Source organism: Anabrus simplex, chromosome 5 (assembly GCF_040414725.1).
Source record: "Anabrus simplex isolate iqAnaSimp1 chromosome 5, ASM4041472v1, whole genome shotgun sequence".
In the NCBI taxonomy this organism is placed as follows: Eukaryota; Metazoa; Arthropoda; class Insecta; order Orthoptera; family Tettigoniidae; genus Anabrus; species Anabrus simplex.
This window is the reverse complement of record NC_090269.1, coordinates 260,675,081-260,694,294: the sequence shown is the minus strand read 5'-3', so window position 1 is coordinate 260,694,294 and position 19,214 is coordinate 260,675,081. Positions and strand designations below refer to the sequence as shown.

The following is a 19,214-nucleotide window of genomic DNA, read 5'->3' as shown; positions in this document are numbered from 1 at the left end:
AAGCATATTGTAAGAAATACGTTGTAGAAAATAAGTCAAATAATTGCTCTTGGTCTGTCTTTGATCTCATATCTGTTTGATGCTTTCTGAAATTACTAGTTTTAATGAATTTTTATAGTTTTTCATATTCGAACGTGTTGTTATGAGCGGGCGAGATAGAACAGGAAAGAGGGCTCTAGTGGCACTTAGCGGAAGTATTTCTCGGCCTTGTGTATCTCGTAGGCAACGCCTGCGGTAACTGGTCAGAAGACAAAGCCTTAATGAACGAAGCCAATCAGATTTTTTGTTAAAGAAGTAGAAGAAGTTAGATAACAAACCTACATCGATAGAATTCGTATTGTAATCTATTATTACAGAATTCTTTTTTCATGGATGTGAATGCGATTGAAAGTGAAACATTTGGTGGTATAAATACATTAGTTAACAATTGGATTATGCTATATAATACCCGTATTTTATGATTATTTCTAGGTTATGGTTCTCGTTTTGTGAACTCACTCATGATTTTTGACTAGCGTTGTGTTTGACGTCATCTTTTTAGCTGCGCAGGACTAACGACGCCGTAAAGGACGCTCTGTATGTTCTGTCCTATCGCCATATTTGCTTGGTTCTGAATGCCGACTTTTGGGTTTGTGGTTTGATTACTGAATTGCTGTTCATTGTGCGTCTTGGCTGCAGTAGGAAGGTTGATTTGGTGGAAGGCACGAATTGTGAATTTTGTGTGCTGGGTAAGTATTACATTTTCGTTTGTATATTCACTGGCAAGTTTTGTACCTCGTGCCGCTATGATAGTGTGCAACTCCAGGTTAGCTTCGATTTGATTGTTAAGGAATGTGTACGTGTGTGGCCTCTTTGCCTACGAATTATAGAACTTGATTTTAATTGATTCTAGTGGAACTTGCTTTGTTGCGGATCGGTAAGAAGCGTTGGTGGTTTTAACTTGGCGTTTTACATGTCAGGTTTGCTTATATTGAGGGTATGTTGATGTAGCCTATATGGTACGTGTGATATTTTGTTGAAAGAAGAATCGTATTATTTTTTCTCGAAGCATTGCGGTATTTAGATTCGCATATGCACGGAATATGCAGGGCTTTGGAATATATTTCCTAGCGACTGAAATAAGAAGCTACTTTCTCCCTACATCGACTATTGTTCTTACGAGGTTAACCCACAAACTGGCGTTCATTTATCCTGTAGTGGCAGCGGTAATTTACCGGTATTAAAAACTCGTGTAAATTCAGCCAAAAATTATTTACAATTCTTTTATCCACTAAACGTTAATCATTTTATTCAGGTAATTACGAGGAATAAGAATATGATGCTACTACCGAGTTACGACCAATTGTCTTTGTTTTAACGGTTTATTGCACTGTATGTAGTATGTTTATATTCTAGCGGGTATTAATCCTGCCCGGGGGCCGCTATATTTGTAATGTTATAAGTAAGTGGAAATTAATGCAATCTTTCTTGGAGAGCATCTGAGAGGAGAGATATGTTTAATGCGATGTCCAGGCCCGTCCCAAGAAGTATATTTACTTTTATGACCTAATTAAGATTATTACATGCCATATTCATTTCTCAAGTAGCTTCTTGTATTCTTTTTGGCCAATGTAAAGTGGCACGTGATCTTCCCTTGAAGAAACTTCATCATAATGCGTTGCCAATCGCAGCATAATGAAAGCGCAAGACCAATAGTGTTCCCTCACGAAACTAGGGGCCTAAGGCCGCTTTGCGGCTTCTAACCGTCCAGACCAATGGTCTTGTCCACAGCAAGAATCCTAACCGTCCAGACCAATGGTTTTGTCCTCGGCAAGTATCCTAACCGTCCAAACCAATGGTTTGTCCATGGCAAGAATCCTAACCGTCCAGACCAATGGTTTTGTCCTCGGCAAGAATCCTAACCGTCCGGACCAATCGTCTTCCGTCCAGACCAATAGTGTTTCCTCACGAAACTAGGGGCTTAACGCCGCTCTGCGGCTTCTAACCGTCCAGACCAAGGGTCTTGTCCACGGCAAGAATCCTAACCGTCCAAACCAATGGTTTGTCCACGGCAAGAATCCTAACCGTCCAGACCAATTGTATTCCATCCAAACCATTCGTGTTTCCTCACAAAATTAGGGGCCTAGGTCCGCTTCGCTGCTTCTAACCGTCCAGACCAATGGTTTTGTCCATGGCAAGAATGCGAACCATCCTGACCAATTGTCCTGTCCACGGCAAGAATCTAATAATCACCACCACCAGCTATCGGAGCAAGCATAGTTCGTAAGTACAGATGTTGGTAGCACTGAGCACTGCTAGAGAACATCCTTTCCGAGTAGACAGACAGTCGTTACGTGTGTGTAGCCCCCGGGCTGGACTACTTTTTCTGGTGAAATTTAAAAATATGTGATGTATAAATGGAGCACAGTTTCATAGCAAATTAAAATAAATATTTTAATTGTTTATTGCAATGTTCTCTATTGAAATTTGTAGTTCATAAACCGATTGTACACAACAACTTGTGTGCTTCACTCAGGGTTGCTTGGGAGCGTAATGACTTTTTCCTCCACGATTAAGCCTGCAGAATTTACTAGTTTATGATAACAGCCCCTATGAGTCCCACCAGCACTCCCTCGGCACCAGTATGTAGACTTGAGTGTTCTTCCTAGGACATTTCTAATGGGCGCATCGCCCTCTCGCTTTTACAGGCCGCCCGGCTAACGTAACCTAGATAAGTGCTAGTTACATAATATTGATGCATTTGAGTTATTGGGTGTTCCAAATAAAAATGTAAATACTGTAAAACTGTTTATTTAAATAGTAAATATTCATTGTCAGCGTAACTGCATTGATTAGATCGGAGTTTAATTGCTTAGCATGACCGTCATGTGGTGTCGTATGCGAGCGGTGTGTGGAGTAGCTTGGAATCGCATGTGAGCACTCGATTCCGCATGAAGTTTCAAACCCGTATGGCGCTCCACAACTGAGCGGTAAGCCCCGGTGTTAACATGATTATGAACCAGCTGTAGAACACCAGAAGTTCAAAATACTGTTATCTAATGATAACACCAAAATAGTTCAATTATACCAGGTGCCAGGGAATGTTCTCCACAGTGCCCACATACTGCTATGTGAGGTAGCACTGGACTTCATCTTCCAAGCAGAGAACGCAGGAATTGTTGTTCTGTGGCAATTTTTTGTAGGACCTGCAGGCCTTGCAATTGGTATGGGCTAGGCATTAGGCTGGATTCGGTAGTGCTCCTCTTGACTGTACTAACTGTGCTCTTTCGCCTTGGTAAATGCTTATCAGTGTTCATGTACAGGATGTATGCATCAAATAATGTATCTAGAAGATTGGGGGGAAAAAAAATTGCTTCCAGTAACTTCTAGTCTGTCTGGAACAGGTGGCATGGAAATTCACTTCTGTTTGTTATCCACGCTGTCCCATAAAGGTATTATACCCGTGGATCAATAGTGGTTCGACCCCTCATTTCCTTTATGGATCCTTACATCATCTCGGAACATTACGTTATTCAAGACGTCAACAAGTTTTCTTGTTAACAATTCACGTTAAATTTATCTTGCCAGCCAGCAAATTCAGAAATGAAAACTAGCGACTACATTTGTCTGAGAGATTTCCTAGCTGCTAGCGAAACGACTACAGATTGAGCTTATTTGATATAGTTTTACATATCACCGGTACACTATGTGAATGAATTACCTATTTTTTGATGAAGATTAATAGTTTCGGTATTACTTAGCCCGATTGAAATCATATTTCTAATGTTATAAGTGGAAATTGATGAAGAGCATCTAGGAGGAAAGATGTGTTCATTGCAATGTCCAGGAACCCATCATCCTGCCTCAAGAAGTGCATTTGCTTTTACAACCTAATGAAGAGGGTATAACTTTACATCCCGCAGCCCAACGTTTATAACATTATAAGGAAGTGAAAATAATGCAAATCTTACTTGGAATTCATTTTAGAGGAGAGATGTGTTCATTGCGAAGTCTAGGAACCCACCATCCCGCCCCCAGAAGTACATTTACTTTTATAACCTAATAAAGAGTAGCAGCCGCCATCGTGCATGGCTAAGTAGCTTCTTGCATTCTCATTGGTCAACGGGAACGGAATGTGACGTCATTGCCATCAATGCTGATAAATACATTGCGTTACCAACCCCGGCTGAATAAAAGCACAAACAAAAAACACCATGTAAAATAACTATGCGGCTTTCCACACGAAACTAGGGGCCTAGGGCCGCTTCGCAGCTTCCGTCCAGGCCAGTGGTCTTGTCCAGATCCTATCCTAACCGTCCGCACGGCAAGAACCAGTCCAGGCTAATCTTGTAACAATCACCACCACCAGCTATCGAAGCACCTCACTCATTAGTTCCTAAGTACAGAGGTTGGCAGAACTGAGCACCGGTTTTGCGACTGTGTAAACAAACGACAGTCGCTCCGCGCGCGGCTAAATGTAACGAGTACTGGGCTGCGAGAAGTAAAGCATTGATATGAAGAGTATTACACGCCATTTTCATTTCTGAAGTGGCTACTTGCATTCCTATTGGCCAATATAAAGCGGCACGTGATGTCGTTCCTTTCGATAATGTTAATCACAATCCGTTACCAACCCCAGTACAATAAAAGCACAAGAAAATGTAACGTTGCTTGTACCATTATCACAGGTCTTGTCCAGATCCTATCCTCACCCTCTGCACGACAAGAACCACTCCAGACCAGTGGTCTATCATGTAGCAGTAATCGCCACCACCAGCTATCGAAACACCACTCGCTCATTAATACCAAAGTACGGAGGTTGGCGGCGCTTGAAAACATTCTTCCGAGAAGGCTGCGAACGTGTAAACGACGACAGTCGTTACGTGTGTGTGAAAGTCTTGTAGACCAGTCTAAAGTAATGATATAATTTCTTCTCTTTCAATTGACACATAATAAGCACCTTTCATTGACTATTGGTTGTTTAGTGCGATAAAATAAACAGCATGTACAAAAGCTGCCACAGGACAGGTGTTTGCCAGTTTGAGGGTTAAAATTGCATTCAGCCATATCATCTCCATGGCTACTATACTGAGTCAACTCAAGACCTAAGCGGTCCCTTTAATGTTAGCCAGACTTCTGGTCAGTGAAGAGGCCTCCGCAGCAGTGAATAGTTTGTAGGTTTGTTGCTTGTTTCTGAAGTCAGGAACTTCCCTCAGTTTAGTGGATATTCTGATGAACTAAGTTGACCAATTAAAAAATTTTGCCCTCAAAAAATATTGAAAATATTTCACAAGTTGTATGTTATTTGGGTTCATTACAAACTCTTTATCTTTCATACGCAGGTGGCTGTGAATAGTTGTTGTTCTTAGTGGTATTTGTAGCAATATATATAATTATTTAACATAAGCTTGATATTGCATACTGTTTTTACTAGGCTTTGTTAGAGTTCATTCCATTGCTGAAGAGAAGTATCACTTCAGCATTTTTCCAATTTTCTGGTATTCTTCCAGAGTTAATACACTTGTTGAGGAGTATTCTCATAGCTTCTAGCAGATCTCTTCCACGTAATTTCAGCATTTGTTATCCTCCGCAGGGGATTTTATTCCTTAGTTGTTTAAGTGCATTTTCGATCTCGGCAGTGGTTACTTCCGGTGTTACTTAATGTGTATCATTTCTGACACTCGTTTAGTTCAAATGACAGCTCGCCCATTTAAACTAATGATAAGTCCGCTAGCGTGGCTGCACTGAAAAAATAGTCGAAGGCATGGTCAATTTGAATTGGCCGGTGAGAGCCGAATAATTCAATGACCGACATTTTTGTATTAATATCAGCTGTTCGTGGCAAATTAATGCTATCGTACTTATTCTCTTTGGTACATAGTGAATAAAGAAGAAATTTGGAGCGATATTAGCTTTACCGATAAATAGTTTACATTTGTGCAAAGTGTTGTGTCGTATAATTTTACGTTTTGTTTTCTACAATTCCTTGGAATGCACTTTTATTATTTTTCTCTAACACGCTAATACATGTTTTTTGATGTCTATGTTGTCTTACGGAAGACACGGGAACATTGAAATATTAAAATCCTGGTCTTTTAGCGATATTCCTTTTCTCAGAAAATCAACATTTATGTGAATTTCAAGGAAACAAATTCCACCGCCCCCGGTCGGGATCAATCTCACAAACCTTGGATCCAGCAGATGTACACTGAGGATGTATTATTTGGAGATGTATTACTTGATTATTCGTTTATAACATAACCTTGTTCGCGCTATGTAGGTATGCATAATACTCTTCTCCCTATAGCATTAATATTTCTATTGCTGGTGTGCTGGCAATAATTACGATGAAACATTCTTAACTATAGTCCATCTTCGTAGTAAGCATCTTTCTGGACGACCGGAGGTGTGGCCTGGCCTCGTGTGCGAGGAACTATGGGAGCGTTCGCGCTGGTGGTGGGGGAAGAACTTGAACCTTTCCTCCAGCTGACACAGTCGAGTTCAGGCAGCGGACGTAGCCCTGGGAACTGACTGAAATAGTGTGGAAAGCTTAGGCGCGAAACGTTCCCGGGTTGGGGTGGTCATTATGCAATGGCTCATCGGTGTACATACATCACACTAACTCAAAGGTGTAGGAATTACTTAATATGATAAACTAGTGAAAATAAAATAGTACCGTACATTATACAAATCGAGTCTTACATTTCGATTGTCTGCGTTAAACCTTGTCATTTAACTACACAGGCCTTTGAGCATAACATTCTAAAATTTCAGTTTTATTCCAGTACGGAAATACTTCATAACTTTCGTCGTAAATGTTGGTGACATCAAGTAATCAGAGGGTCATGCCTAAAAGAATTCATATCGGATGATGCTTTCGATACGTGAAATAAATCTCAGTGTATAGTAAGAGGTCAATATTTTGGCACTCTGTAGCCTTTAATTTATTCTTGTGCTATTTATTATTATACATTCTCACGAATATGAAATCTGTTATATAAAATTGAAAGGTTTGAACCATTTAGTAGAAAATCAATTGAACATAAGACAGTAACTTGCAACTGGTAATACTGTGAATAAAGGAAGTTCGTTTGAAACTGTACTGTATACCAAGGAAAGGTGCATCGGTACGCGCTATCAGTTCATCAATCGCCTAACGAATAGGAGGAAGTTGTTTCCACTGACAGCCCGGAGATATAATCTGCTTAACGTGATATCTAGTGGAATGCGTATAAAAGAAATTAATTAATGCGAAATTGTCGGGAAAATGCAGAGAAGCATTAGTAGAAATACTTCAGCTACTTTCATAATAACATTAACAATGTCTACTTTTCTTGTCCATCAGAAGAAATATAATATATAATACTCTTGAATAACCTGCTATTGTTATGACTGAGAGAACAGATCTACAACAACAGCAGCAACAACGACGAAAACAGCAACAAAATGCTCCGGAACAATTGACAATATAAATCTGTCTCATAAAATCAGAGCAAAAATATTATCGGACTTCTTACGTGTTCTATGATCACGTTTGTTTAATATTCGGAGTTCAGGGATCTTATTTTACAAATTATTCAGAATAATCTTCACTCTCATCTGAATCAGTGTCACCGAGCTCGATAGCTGCAGTCGCTTAAGTGAGGCCAGTATCCACAATCGGGAGATAGTGGGTTCGAGCCCCACTGTCGGCAGCCCTGAAGATGGTTTTCCGTGGTTTCCCATTTTCACACCAGGCAAATGCCGGGGCTGTACCTTAATTAAGGCCACGGCTGCTTCCTTCCACTTCCTAGACCTTTCCTATCCCATCGTCGCCAAAAGACATATGTGTCGGTGCGACGTTAAGCAAAATAGCAAAAAAAGATTGTGTCATCTGAAGATTCACAGAGGTTGATGTCGGACTGGTCTAATTCTAATTCCTTATGCATGGTGTTGTCATACTCCCAGTATTCCTGCTCAGTGTCTTTTACGTGGTTGCAACATTTTTTCCGTTTGTGTTGCGAATACTCTGCAACCAGTATCCGCAAACAGCTTCCTCTTTGTCGAGTGTGTCTGCTGTCAAGTCACGAGTGATCTATAAGACGGAAATGTTTCGTACAGAATAATCATTTTTATTTATATTGGGAATAGGAGCGCCTCATTTATGAACAGTGAAGGCATTAGAGATGCTATGGCACACATTTTTGTGCTAAAAAACTAATTATGCTGTATTACTATTAATTGAGATATATTCTTATCATGGATCTCTCCTTTGATATCTCCCCAAACTGACTCTGTGTGATTGAGATCTGGATGATATGTTTCGTATGTTCACTCATTGTATAAACACTATCACGTGCCTAGCCTCGCAGTGATCTCCCAGATTTAGAAGAGGACCTAGAAGCCATGCTCGTCACTTCAGTAATTTCAACTTAGCCCGCACGTAACAACACGCGCCGCTTGAGAGACGTTTTCACTTCAGCGCTAGCCTGACGACTGGCCCTGCTGTAGGAGTGGGGGACGATAGCTCCCACCACTGCATGCGCAACCATTTCTTGCGCAGGACGCTTGCAACCAAAATGGACTATATAATTTATTACTAGTTTACTAGAAAGCATGAAACACTTTACTATTTTTCTGATCCCATAAATATATAATCTAGTGATTAGAAATTGTATACCACCACCTCGCCTACCATGCCAGCCAACATTCTGATGGTAAAAATGTTCTAGACCAACTGGACTCGAACCACCTATTCACGCTTTCGGACGGTGCAAACCTGACGCTTTAACGATTGCAGCCATCAGACCGGACATGAACATGACGATGTATTACATTATTTATGTTGGAATGTTTTTATGCTTCATATTGCAGTATTTATACCACCTACAGTATTTTGTATAATATTATAAGTAGACTGTTCTAGCGAAATAGCAGCATTTCATGCAGTTGACGTTTTAAATGAATCTTCCTTTGATACAAGACAATCCTTGCTGTTCGCTTATGAATTATAAATCCATCAAAGAACTCCGTAACATTCGATTTTCCAAAATTGTAAACTTTTGTTGGAATGCGCCTTCTTAACCTCACTTGCACATCAAAATTATTTCCTATTTAACCAAGGACTTCAATAAATTCTTCCATTTTTCTGATACTAATACTACGTTCTAATTTTAGTACGTTTTCTAGTTAACCCTTAGCGCCTGAAAGCGCCCGACTCTTCACTTTGCCTTCCGGTCCTTAGCGCCCGGCTGCATTATCTGCACACTTTCGCGAGCTATGCGATAGTTTTTTTGTTTTCTTCGGCTTTGAAGTGTTTATGAGGCTTGTGAACACGCAGTGCGGTCTACAAGGCTTAGGAAATGAAAGAAGAGCGATAATCTGTCTTGACGTCGCCTAGGAAACGGTCTTGAACTTCCGCGAGCGCGGGACAGCTGTTTCATTCGTAAACATGGCAGGATTGAATACTGCAGATATTGAAACTGAGCAGAATATAGGCGACAAAAGTGACACAGAATCGTTGAGTAGGGGTGGAGGTGAAGTTTCAGTGAGGGAATAACGTATCAACGAAGATAATTTTAGTGATACCAGTGATGTAAGTGAAAACGGATATCGAGAATTCGGACCTGATTGCGATGCCACGGCAATTCAGGTAACACAAAATATTTCGTTTCGTTACTCCGAATGATTATATGGATGATGTTGAACCTGTCCATAATTTCCAAAGAGTATTACGAGAAATATATTATTTTTGACATGTTAGGAGGAGACAAACTATTCAGTGAGATAGCCACTTGCATATGTATCAATGCAGCATTCAAACAGGCACATTCCGGAAACATATACAGAATGTGAAGGCACTTGCTCAGGGGAAATAGAAGCTAATATACAGTATACATTCCACTTCCAGAATCATGCGGTTATTGGTTTAGAAGGATTCATACAACATGAGTATGTGACAAATAGAGCCTACCTTTGTATCGAGTACCACAATTGGGGGTGGGGTGGGGTGGAGGTTTGAACCAACAACCTTATGACTCATGACTCATTGAATATGGAAATGGATCTGATGGTATGTTTTCTAATATTATTGAAAATTTGAATACATTGTGATCAACAGTTTTTATTATATTTAACTTTTTCTGAAACAGTGTGCTCCGCTTCAATTTTTCCTAAATAAGTTGAAATCTGGCGATAAGCGGACTGAAAATGTGGGCGGGAAAGGGTTAAGTACTGCAGTACTGGTAGTCTAAACTAACCCTTCCATTGGGAAAATCGCAGATAAGTTAATAAAATGTCAAGAAGGTTGAATATAAACCGCAGTTTAAACCTACAATAAAGGAGGTTTAACTTTGAACTAAGTTTAAACTTGATACAAAGTTTAAAGCAATGTGGGGGAAAATAATCTTAGTTTAAACTCAGATTTAAACCAGATTAAAATAAACCTAGTTTAAACTCATTCGGGGGAAAACGGCCCTTACTGTTATAACCTAAAGTAATGGTCCGGGCACCATTATCCATTGCTTCTGCCAGGGATCACGGACATTGGCCGAAATATTGAAGATTAAGTTGTCATTCCCATACCTGCCAACTTTTATGGTTTATCTGTAAAATTTACAGAAATCGCAGCATTTTATGGTTTTACGGATGGACGGTGTCATTTTACGACTTCATGGACAAAAATTTTAAACAACATTCGATAATTGCTCCACTTCCGTACAATCGATTGTTTGCATTGGTCAAAGCACGCTCGGTCTTGGTTGAAGGCCAGTCCATGATAGTCGATAACTCATTCTTTGATATGATTGGTATTTTTAACCCTGTGATGTTTCGATCCTTCTGTCGTTATTGGAATTGAATTTAAAACCGGTGCCCGGGATAACAGTTCTTCCGTGTGAATCTTAGGTGTCGACAGGCTCTGCTCTGCAAATTCTCTGTTCTGCTCCGTTCGCTTGTTGTGATTTAACCTATATTCTACGACTACGCGATTGTTGTTCTTTGTTTACAAACGGTATTTCCAGGCATTTAAAGAATCATATTCTGTTGATTTTCCGTGCATACTAAAATCAAGAATGTTTTGGACTTTTAAGGTTATGATATTTTTTCGAAGTGTTCGAGTTTTTGTGTTATAACTTCGTGCTTTACAGTTTCCTGTATTCGTTGGACTACTGTAATTACATTCATTCCAGTGACTGGGTATACCGCTGTTAGCGAAGCGAATTATAGTCCTATTAAAACAACGTGCATGTTCTGACAGCTAGCAGCATGTGGCGCCGAGAATAGGAGTGGGAGTGCTGTGTTGCCACATGCTCCGGCTGGAGTTACTACATCACAATCAACCCTTCACGTTCTGCGCTAGGCGCTGCGGAAAATAATATCCATGTACGGGAATCGTGAGAATGTTAGAATAACACATCGTTGATCTTATTCCAAGGTAGCTCAGCAGTAATTTTACCAGCTCAAATATCGTAACACTGCTCATTCCCCTCCCTCATAGGCTTTTATCAGTCTATCTCCGGAGGATGGATTTCGTTTCTAGGTAGATTTCAGCAGCAGAATGGCACTTTGACTGTCCTGCTCAACATTGAGTCATATCCAGGTGAGGACGAGATAAATATCTTTTTTGTATATATCGGTCGGGCCCTATCACAGGCGCTTAATTACTGTAGCTCGAGATCTTTAACGCTGCTGCTGTTCTTTCTACGGTTTTGTCAACGTCTATCAGTGGGCTTCCATTTTCCCTTTCAGCCTCACAATATTCCTGTAAGACATGTACCATATCGCGAGCTTGACCAAGAATAACTAAGCCATGCGTCCACATTACGCTTGCCTTTTATCGAGGTGAAGATTTCTTGGCCACAGTCGTCGTCTAGCGGCGCTCGAACGGGTTGCGACATTTTGCAGTTCAGTAAATAGCAACGTGTTAAAAATTATGCTACTACGCTATTACCAGACATGTGCTACGGTACACTAATTGGCAACGTGGAACTCGGACCGACCGCTTCTCGGACCCTTACGACAGAGGGGGTAGGAAAAGGGAGAGCGTGTGTTTAGCTGGGATTGGCTTAAACAGGAGGCGTGTGCTGGTTACCGTAGTAACTGCCACCTCTTACTACCACGCTGGAAGCTGTCAGAACACGCACGCTGTTTTAATAGCACTATAAGTTATAAATAATAATTACATTAGTTCCACATGGGTGTGTACGTTTTTTACCATGTACATATTCTTTGTTCGCGAGGTTGGTGTTTTGTTCATTTAAATGTTTAAGACTGTGTGTGCTTTGACATGTTTTAATGAAGTGTTTGACTGCCTTGAGTGTTTGTTATAATTCTATGTGACGTTCAGTGGTCCTGGTTCCTTTTGATGTTTGTTTCTCGGACATTTTCATACGCTATATTCCGATTGTAGATTATCTTGCATCATATTCTGTTGATTTTACGTGCATACAAAAATGAAAAATGGGAGAAAATTTTGCCTTTTGCACAGTATGTGGGTGTGATATTGCATATGGTGGATGCAACGATTTAAGTGATGACGAGTTAGTTATTGGCATTCAGACTTGCAACATAGTGAATGATCTCCAGGATACAGTTAAATCCCTTTTCTTTTCATCAGTGAGAAACTACTTTTGTACTGCCTGAGACTACATCAAGTTTCCACTCAAAGATGCGTTAAAGCATGCTCAAGTTGCTAGGTTAGACAGAATATAAGATGCACAGTTTTCTTCCATTCGTTTTTTTTTCTTGGAAAGGTTTCTTTTCACGTTATGCAAGGAAGAGAATGAAACTACAGATGAGGTGGTGAATGAGTTCAGGTTGATGACACTTTGGTTGCAAATCATGATGCTGCAAGCGATTCCAGTTGGGCACAAATATCAAGAATTCGTGGAGCCGATGGACTTCTTAAGTATAACCGAATTTCTAGAGTAATGCTGTATGTTCTCACCATACCCCATAGCAATGCAGAATGTGATCCTGATTTCAGCTCTTTTGAAGAGAAATAGAAAAGAGTTCAGATCATCCATGTCCAATGAATCTCTGAAGTCTATTTCTGTTTTGAAGACCAGGAGTTCTGGTCCCTGTTATGGCAAAACATGTTCTAAATACTTTTTGCAGGAAGCTGAGAAGGTCGCAACTATTGACTTTCAGGTCGAACTAGTGTGTGATTTGCAGTGTGCATTATATTATTTCTTGCCTGTGTTACGTTAAACGAGTTTTATTGTGTAAAGCCTTTTTCAGTTATCGCATATGTGCTTAATTTATCAAGGAAGTCCTGTTATGTATGCTCCAAAATAATATTAACCACGTCTGCTGCTGTTTGTTATATTCCTCTACAAATCATTGGCCTACCTACGATGTAAGTAGATATGATTGCATTGAAGTATCCTGTTTAAAGCATTAATCATTGTATTTTGTAGCCCAGAAATATTATTATTTTCGTCAAGGCGGGGTACAACAACAATAAAGGTGTTTTAATTTAATCCACCTATTCAATACTTTTATTTCCACTTATAGTGGTTACATACTGTAAATAGACTCACAGTTAAATGGGACATGTTTCGCCCTCAATTAAGGGCATCTTCAGCCTAAAAACAATCAAGAGTACAACTAATATTAAAAGTGGAAGCTAAAAGTTTAGCCAGTTATTAAAATTCGGGACATTAACATGTGAAAAATGATACAATATATAAAGATGCTAATGGAAACACTGTCAATGATTAAACCAATGAAAAGGCAGATTTCATGACCAACCACTGCAGAAGGGAAAGGGCTAAAGAGGCGTCGGACGATAATCTTACTTTCTCAATTCCTCTTTTAATCTCGGGGCTTATGGCAAGAAAAAAGTCATTTAGTAGCTGTAATGTATTTTTGCACATCCAGGCCAATCTGTCGTAAGAACGGTGGCCCTGCACTGTCTGCACGGCAAGAAAAATAGAGCGCCATATCAAACCAACCAGCAGTTGGCAGCAGTGCTATTCTACTTACCGTTACTTACCTTACTTATATGGTGGGATTGAGCTGGCCGTGACTGTCGACAAATAAACGCTGTTTGCAGCATTTACTGGAATTTCTTCATATATGCTTTTCTTGCAGTGAACACAGCTGAAGGAAAAACGGACATCCGACTTCCCTCAGTCGTCCCTTGCTTTTTTTAGGTTTAAGAAACCGGTAGAAATTCCGTATGACTTACCATACTTTCATGGCATGATAAGGATGTAATATGTTAGAAGTCTTAAGTGTTTACTGCGACAGCCAAGAACCCATCCACTGTCCCCCAGAAGTAGTTTTGCTTTTAGAACCTAATGCAATTTGTCGTGTGCTATTGTCCATCGCTTAACTACGTACCAGCATTTCCAGTGGGTGAGACACAGTGGGATATGATGTCACTCCCAGCAATGTAGTAAAATGAATTCTGCTACCACCCCGTCACAAGAAGTACACAACTTTGTCACTAACCTACCCCAACATATCCAGTCCAATAGAGGTGTCATGTGGGATACTAGAGGCCTTAATTAAGAAGACTGCACTTTTCAGATACTATATCACCAACTAAAATACACTTGTTCTAGGTGGACAAAAATTATGTGCAGTGAATGAACATTGTAGATAGTTTTTATATTATTAGTTATTGATTCATTTTAATTGTTAATTGTTTATGATAGTTTATTTCTTGCATTGTTTTTTAAGTCTGCAAAATCATTCCAAGCTGTCGGATCGGTAAACTCAGAAACTACTCGTGTGATATGAATTATATTTTTACATGTGCTACCCACAGCATGTAGCTACAAGGTAGACTACAATCATGATATTTGGTAAAATAGTTCTTTTGTGGGAAAATTTCTAAAATTGTTATTAATATTTTCATAAATTTTGTTGAATATTTTATGGCCCATGCTTTATAAATAAAGAGCATTGTTCATGATTGTAGTCTACTTTTCAGATAATTGCACACTGAAACTGTGTGCCAAATTTCAGTGGTCTATCATTAACGGTCACTGAGATAGTAAAATAAATATTTTAAAAAATACAATTTTTCAGGAGAGCCAATCAAAGTAAAAATTTAAGTTTTGTGACCAATCCGTCTAGTTTCAATGCATTCCAGCTCCATATTCCTCATGATTGAGGACACACTCATCATCCTGCTGATTTTTCATATTCCTTCTCTTTGTTCTGGCTTCTTTCGAGCTTTCAAATACGGCCCCCTCAGCATCAATTACCCTATGGTGATCAATTGCAGTTAATGCTGAGGCCATATTTTCCCCTGAAGACATTCCTAATGAGTAGAGTAGGAAGACCTACAAATCTGCATTTTGTCACGTTCCCAAATGCAATGATGGAAACCCTCATTACGGTTCTGTGTTCATCCATATAAACATTTTTCGAAGATATTTTTGGCACTAAGATCTATATAAATAGGTTTTACGGCTTCAATAACAGCATAAGGTAATGAATGTTTATGAGAATAATCTTTACCCTCAGCCTTTGCTCCCTAGTACCCACACCAGGAGTCTGTACCTGGAGGACATAACACGTGTTGTGGGTGGTCACCAGCTGATGCTTTGTGAAGTAAACTAGACCACACAGATTTTCTCATAGTTTCCAAATTACCCTGATTTCTCCTTATAGCTAAGCCAAAGTACAGTTGTAATAAGCCCTGGAGGTGGTTTTCTGAGGTTTACCATTTTCACAGCAGGCAAATGCTGGATCTTTACAAATAGAGAATGTCTTGCATGCTACTGGCTTCTGTTGACAACCTAACACGTTGCAGCTGGCAGGTCTAAGAGCAGTCAGTTCTTACGCACAGCAGCCAATCGATAAAATACTACTTACCACTTTCCGATATCTTTACAGTCAACATGTAAATAGCTTATTTTTTGTAATTTGGTTTGGAAAATCACATAATTAGTTTGAGTGTCTTCGAGCAAACCCCTGAATATAGGCTGAGTGCCAAAGGGTTAAACTTTGTATTCTTCAGTTACACCGAGAATCCATCACTGATCCATCCATTCTTATGAGAGATTGAGCACATGCTTTTTTTTTTAGTTGAAAGTATGTTCCACCTAATCTCACTATACCCTTTGACTAGTGTTCTGTAAAGAATTCAAAATGAAATGAAGGCTGAAGTAAAATTGCTTAATTTCAGATTGAAATTGAACGTACACATTTGCATAGTATTTGAATTTAAAAAATAACTGAGTAAGCTGTAGTGTGGATATCATGAGGAAAAACAAGTTTTGAACAAACTAATTGCCGTTTCATACAGGTTTTAATTTGTGTGGGTTTTTCCCCTGACTGATGAAAAATGGCATATAATGACAATCCACTATAGAGTAAATTTTGCACCGTTATGAGTTCTTGCTATAACGGACTTCAACTACTGTAGTTTTGATTGAAGTATTGGAGTGTATTGAAAGTAGTGTAACCACCTGTGTTAAATTTTCAGGGTTAAGCTGTAACAAAGGATGTCTCAGAACAGAGGATACCGTCGGGATAACCGATCATCTTACCAGTTGGGTAATTATGGAGGACGATCTGGAAGTCAAATGAATGTGAATCCCTGGGAAGGAGGAATGGTTCCGGGTGGTATGAGGTCTGGGGTTGCTGGTCTTCTGCCAACTCCACCTCAGAGTGGCAATCTGATCTCTCAACTTTCTTCTCCTGAAGCTCAACTGGCAATAGCTAGTAATTTGCTAACAACACTTCTCAGACCACAACAACAACAAAATCAAGTAAGTTCTTATTTTCAGTGAATATTATTACTCTTAATGTGATATCAGAGTAACTTATTTGCATTGTTCGCCAATTATTTGAATCCTAACTTTGATTTAAATTATTCTTTGGATGTAGACCTACATTGTAGGATTATTTGTTTCTTAATTCTAATGTATCCTTTTTGAATTTTCAGAAAAAACTGGAATTCTAATTTTGACTGGGTTCACTTAAAAACTTAGTAGCTGTATTGTATGACAAAGGGTCATAGAAACATCTTTCAGAAGTGCTTTTCCATTGCTCCCACATGAAACGTGATCGCATACTGTGATTAGATTCTGTTAACCCGGAAATTTAGTTAAACAGGATTGTAGTGCACCTACATTTTTTTTTTTGCTGTGAAATTTAGAAATTTTAATCCCTTGAATATGTTGCACAAACCGTACTTGATAACATGTCTACAGTTGTCACCGGCTGTCTGGCTCTGACGTTTCTCAGGCTGTTACAAATTATGTACTCTCATTACCTATATGTAGGGACCTGAAAAAATTGCATTTGCGATAAATGCAAATTTTTTAATCTTGTGCTGAATCCAAGCTTACAGTAATTCTAATGTGGAATAGTCATTTTTACGCATAAATAGAAGTGCAGCAAAATGCGAATTGTGACCCAAAATGCAAAGTTAGTATGAATATGCAATTTTGGTGCAAATTCTGCAAAAATCTGCTACTTTACTGGCGAAAACAACATATTTAGGCAAAATCGTCAGAAATACTCAAAATATGATGCATAAATCTTTTGACCGTTCCGATCGACGAAGATAAGGAGCCAATCGATTGCTGCTTGCTGACTAATCGATATTTACAATTGGAATAGCTGGGGAATAAGATTTGTATCGATCAGGCCTATTATCGAAATGTAAAGCGAGTGTCACGGAAATGAGATAAACGCAGCGTTGTTTTCCTGTTGTTCAAAATTGAAACTAGTGAAGAGTAGAAAGTCGAGCGATCGTTTAGGTTATGGTGCATACGACAAAAACTGCGCACGAAAGGGCTCAGCAATATGCAAAGATGGTTTACATGCCACAATTCAGCGACAGTGTTTTGCAAGTATTGCAATTGCCGAGTTGGGTGGGGAAAAAAAAGACACGTTAAATCCTGAAAACGTGGGTAAGCAACGCGATAATGGAAGTTCAACCCCTGCTGCTAGTACGTCTCTAAGAAAGCAATCTTCTGTGCTTACACAGTTGATGCAGTTAAAGTGATTGTTAGTGACAGTGCCTCGTACATGACCCGGTGTTATGAAACATTAAGTGTGGTCATAGGGGATTCTTAATGCATGTACAGTGCTGGGCACATTAGATCAGTTTTGTTGGCAAAAGTTGGGTCGCAGTGATGATGGATTCAAATCATGTGATTGCGATGGTAAAGTCTGCATTTTTGAACAAAAGAAAGCAAAAATATAATTATTTACAATTCTTAATATCAAAGTATGGTGCTTCAAAGGAAGCAAAGCTTTTTCCTGCACCTGTCATAACCCGATGGAATAGCTGGTTTCAGGCTGTATTTTATGAGTGCTTACTTTACTGATGTAACAAGATGTCTGACATGAGACATGTGGTATTAAGTACCTGACTGATCTGAGTGACCGAGAAGTGAATAGGCTTCACTCCCACATGGTTTTGTCACAGATCGTGCACCTGGATTGGTTGACCTCCTTACTGAACTTGAAGGGTCTCTGTATCTTACCTCTCATCTCCTTTACCCCAAACTACATAACCTTGATGCCAGTTTTACCTTCATTTGTGAGGGGAATTTTTCTGCAGCAACTAATGCTTTAAGCTCACTCCTCTACAGCAGGCTGCATGTAGAGACACATTTGTCAAAGTTGCTCATTCTTCACAGTCCAAGCTAGCCACATTGAAAGCTAAAGACCCCAACCATAAGCATTTTTTGTCAATTTCTAAAACTTTGTATCCAAAAAATATAATTTTGAATAACACTGATAAATTAGATGAGCTTGAGAAATTGTTTGGAGTAACAGATCTCACAAGAAACGATATCTGTTCTGGTTACTGTTCTCTGAAACATGCATTTCAAACCCAGATGAAAGAAAGTGAAAAATGTGATTTCATGCGTGCATTAACTGCAGTTCAGAGTTCAGCATATTTGCTAAATACTGTCTTGAGTTGTTGTGGACCCCAACGAACAATGTAGATAGCAAGCGTGTGTTGTGTCATTACAACACAGTGGTTACAGACAGACGGTGCAATTTGAAAAAAAAATAAAAGCAGTGCTGAAGTACTGACAATCCTTTCGTTTGAACAATGAATTTGTATTGTGTGTGAACCAAGGATAATTGCACTGCATTAACTTTGAATTGTTAAAATTAATAATACCATTTGATTATTTTAACTTTGTAAATATATGCCAATTTTGGAAAAAATAGCTGCTAATTCCGAAACCAATAGATGCTAAGTTTTCAGGTCACTACCTGTATGTAATCTAATTACATGTGATGAAAATCATCTTTTGGTCCTTATTGAC

General features: G+C 39.2%; 1 protein-coding gene across 2 annotated transcripts in view; it reads left to right on the top strand.

Annotated features, from left to right (window-relative positions):
* Positions 1 to 555: 555 nt before the first annotated feature.
* The window catches only part of LOC136873966 (zinc finger protein on ecdysone puffs), a 185,821-nt gene continuing 167,162 nt past the window's right edge, over positions 556 to 19,214 (top strand). Inside the window, exons 1-2 of one of the 2 annotated variants that reach the window (XM_067147366.2) lie at positions 556 to 728; positions 16,403 to 16,688. In XM_067147366.2, coding sequence (XP_067003467.1) covers positions 16,422 to 16,688 — 267 coding nt within the window. In that variant the 5' untranslated portion in view covers positions 556 to 728; positions 16,403 to 16,421. The remainder of the gene's footprint in view (positions 729 to 16,402; positions 16,689 to 19,214) is intronic. The other variant, XM_067147367.2, reaches the window with a different exon arrangement.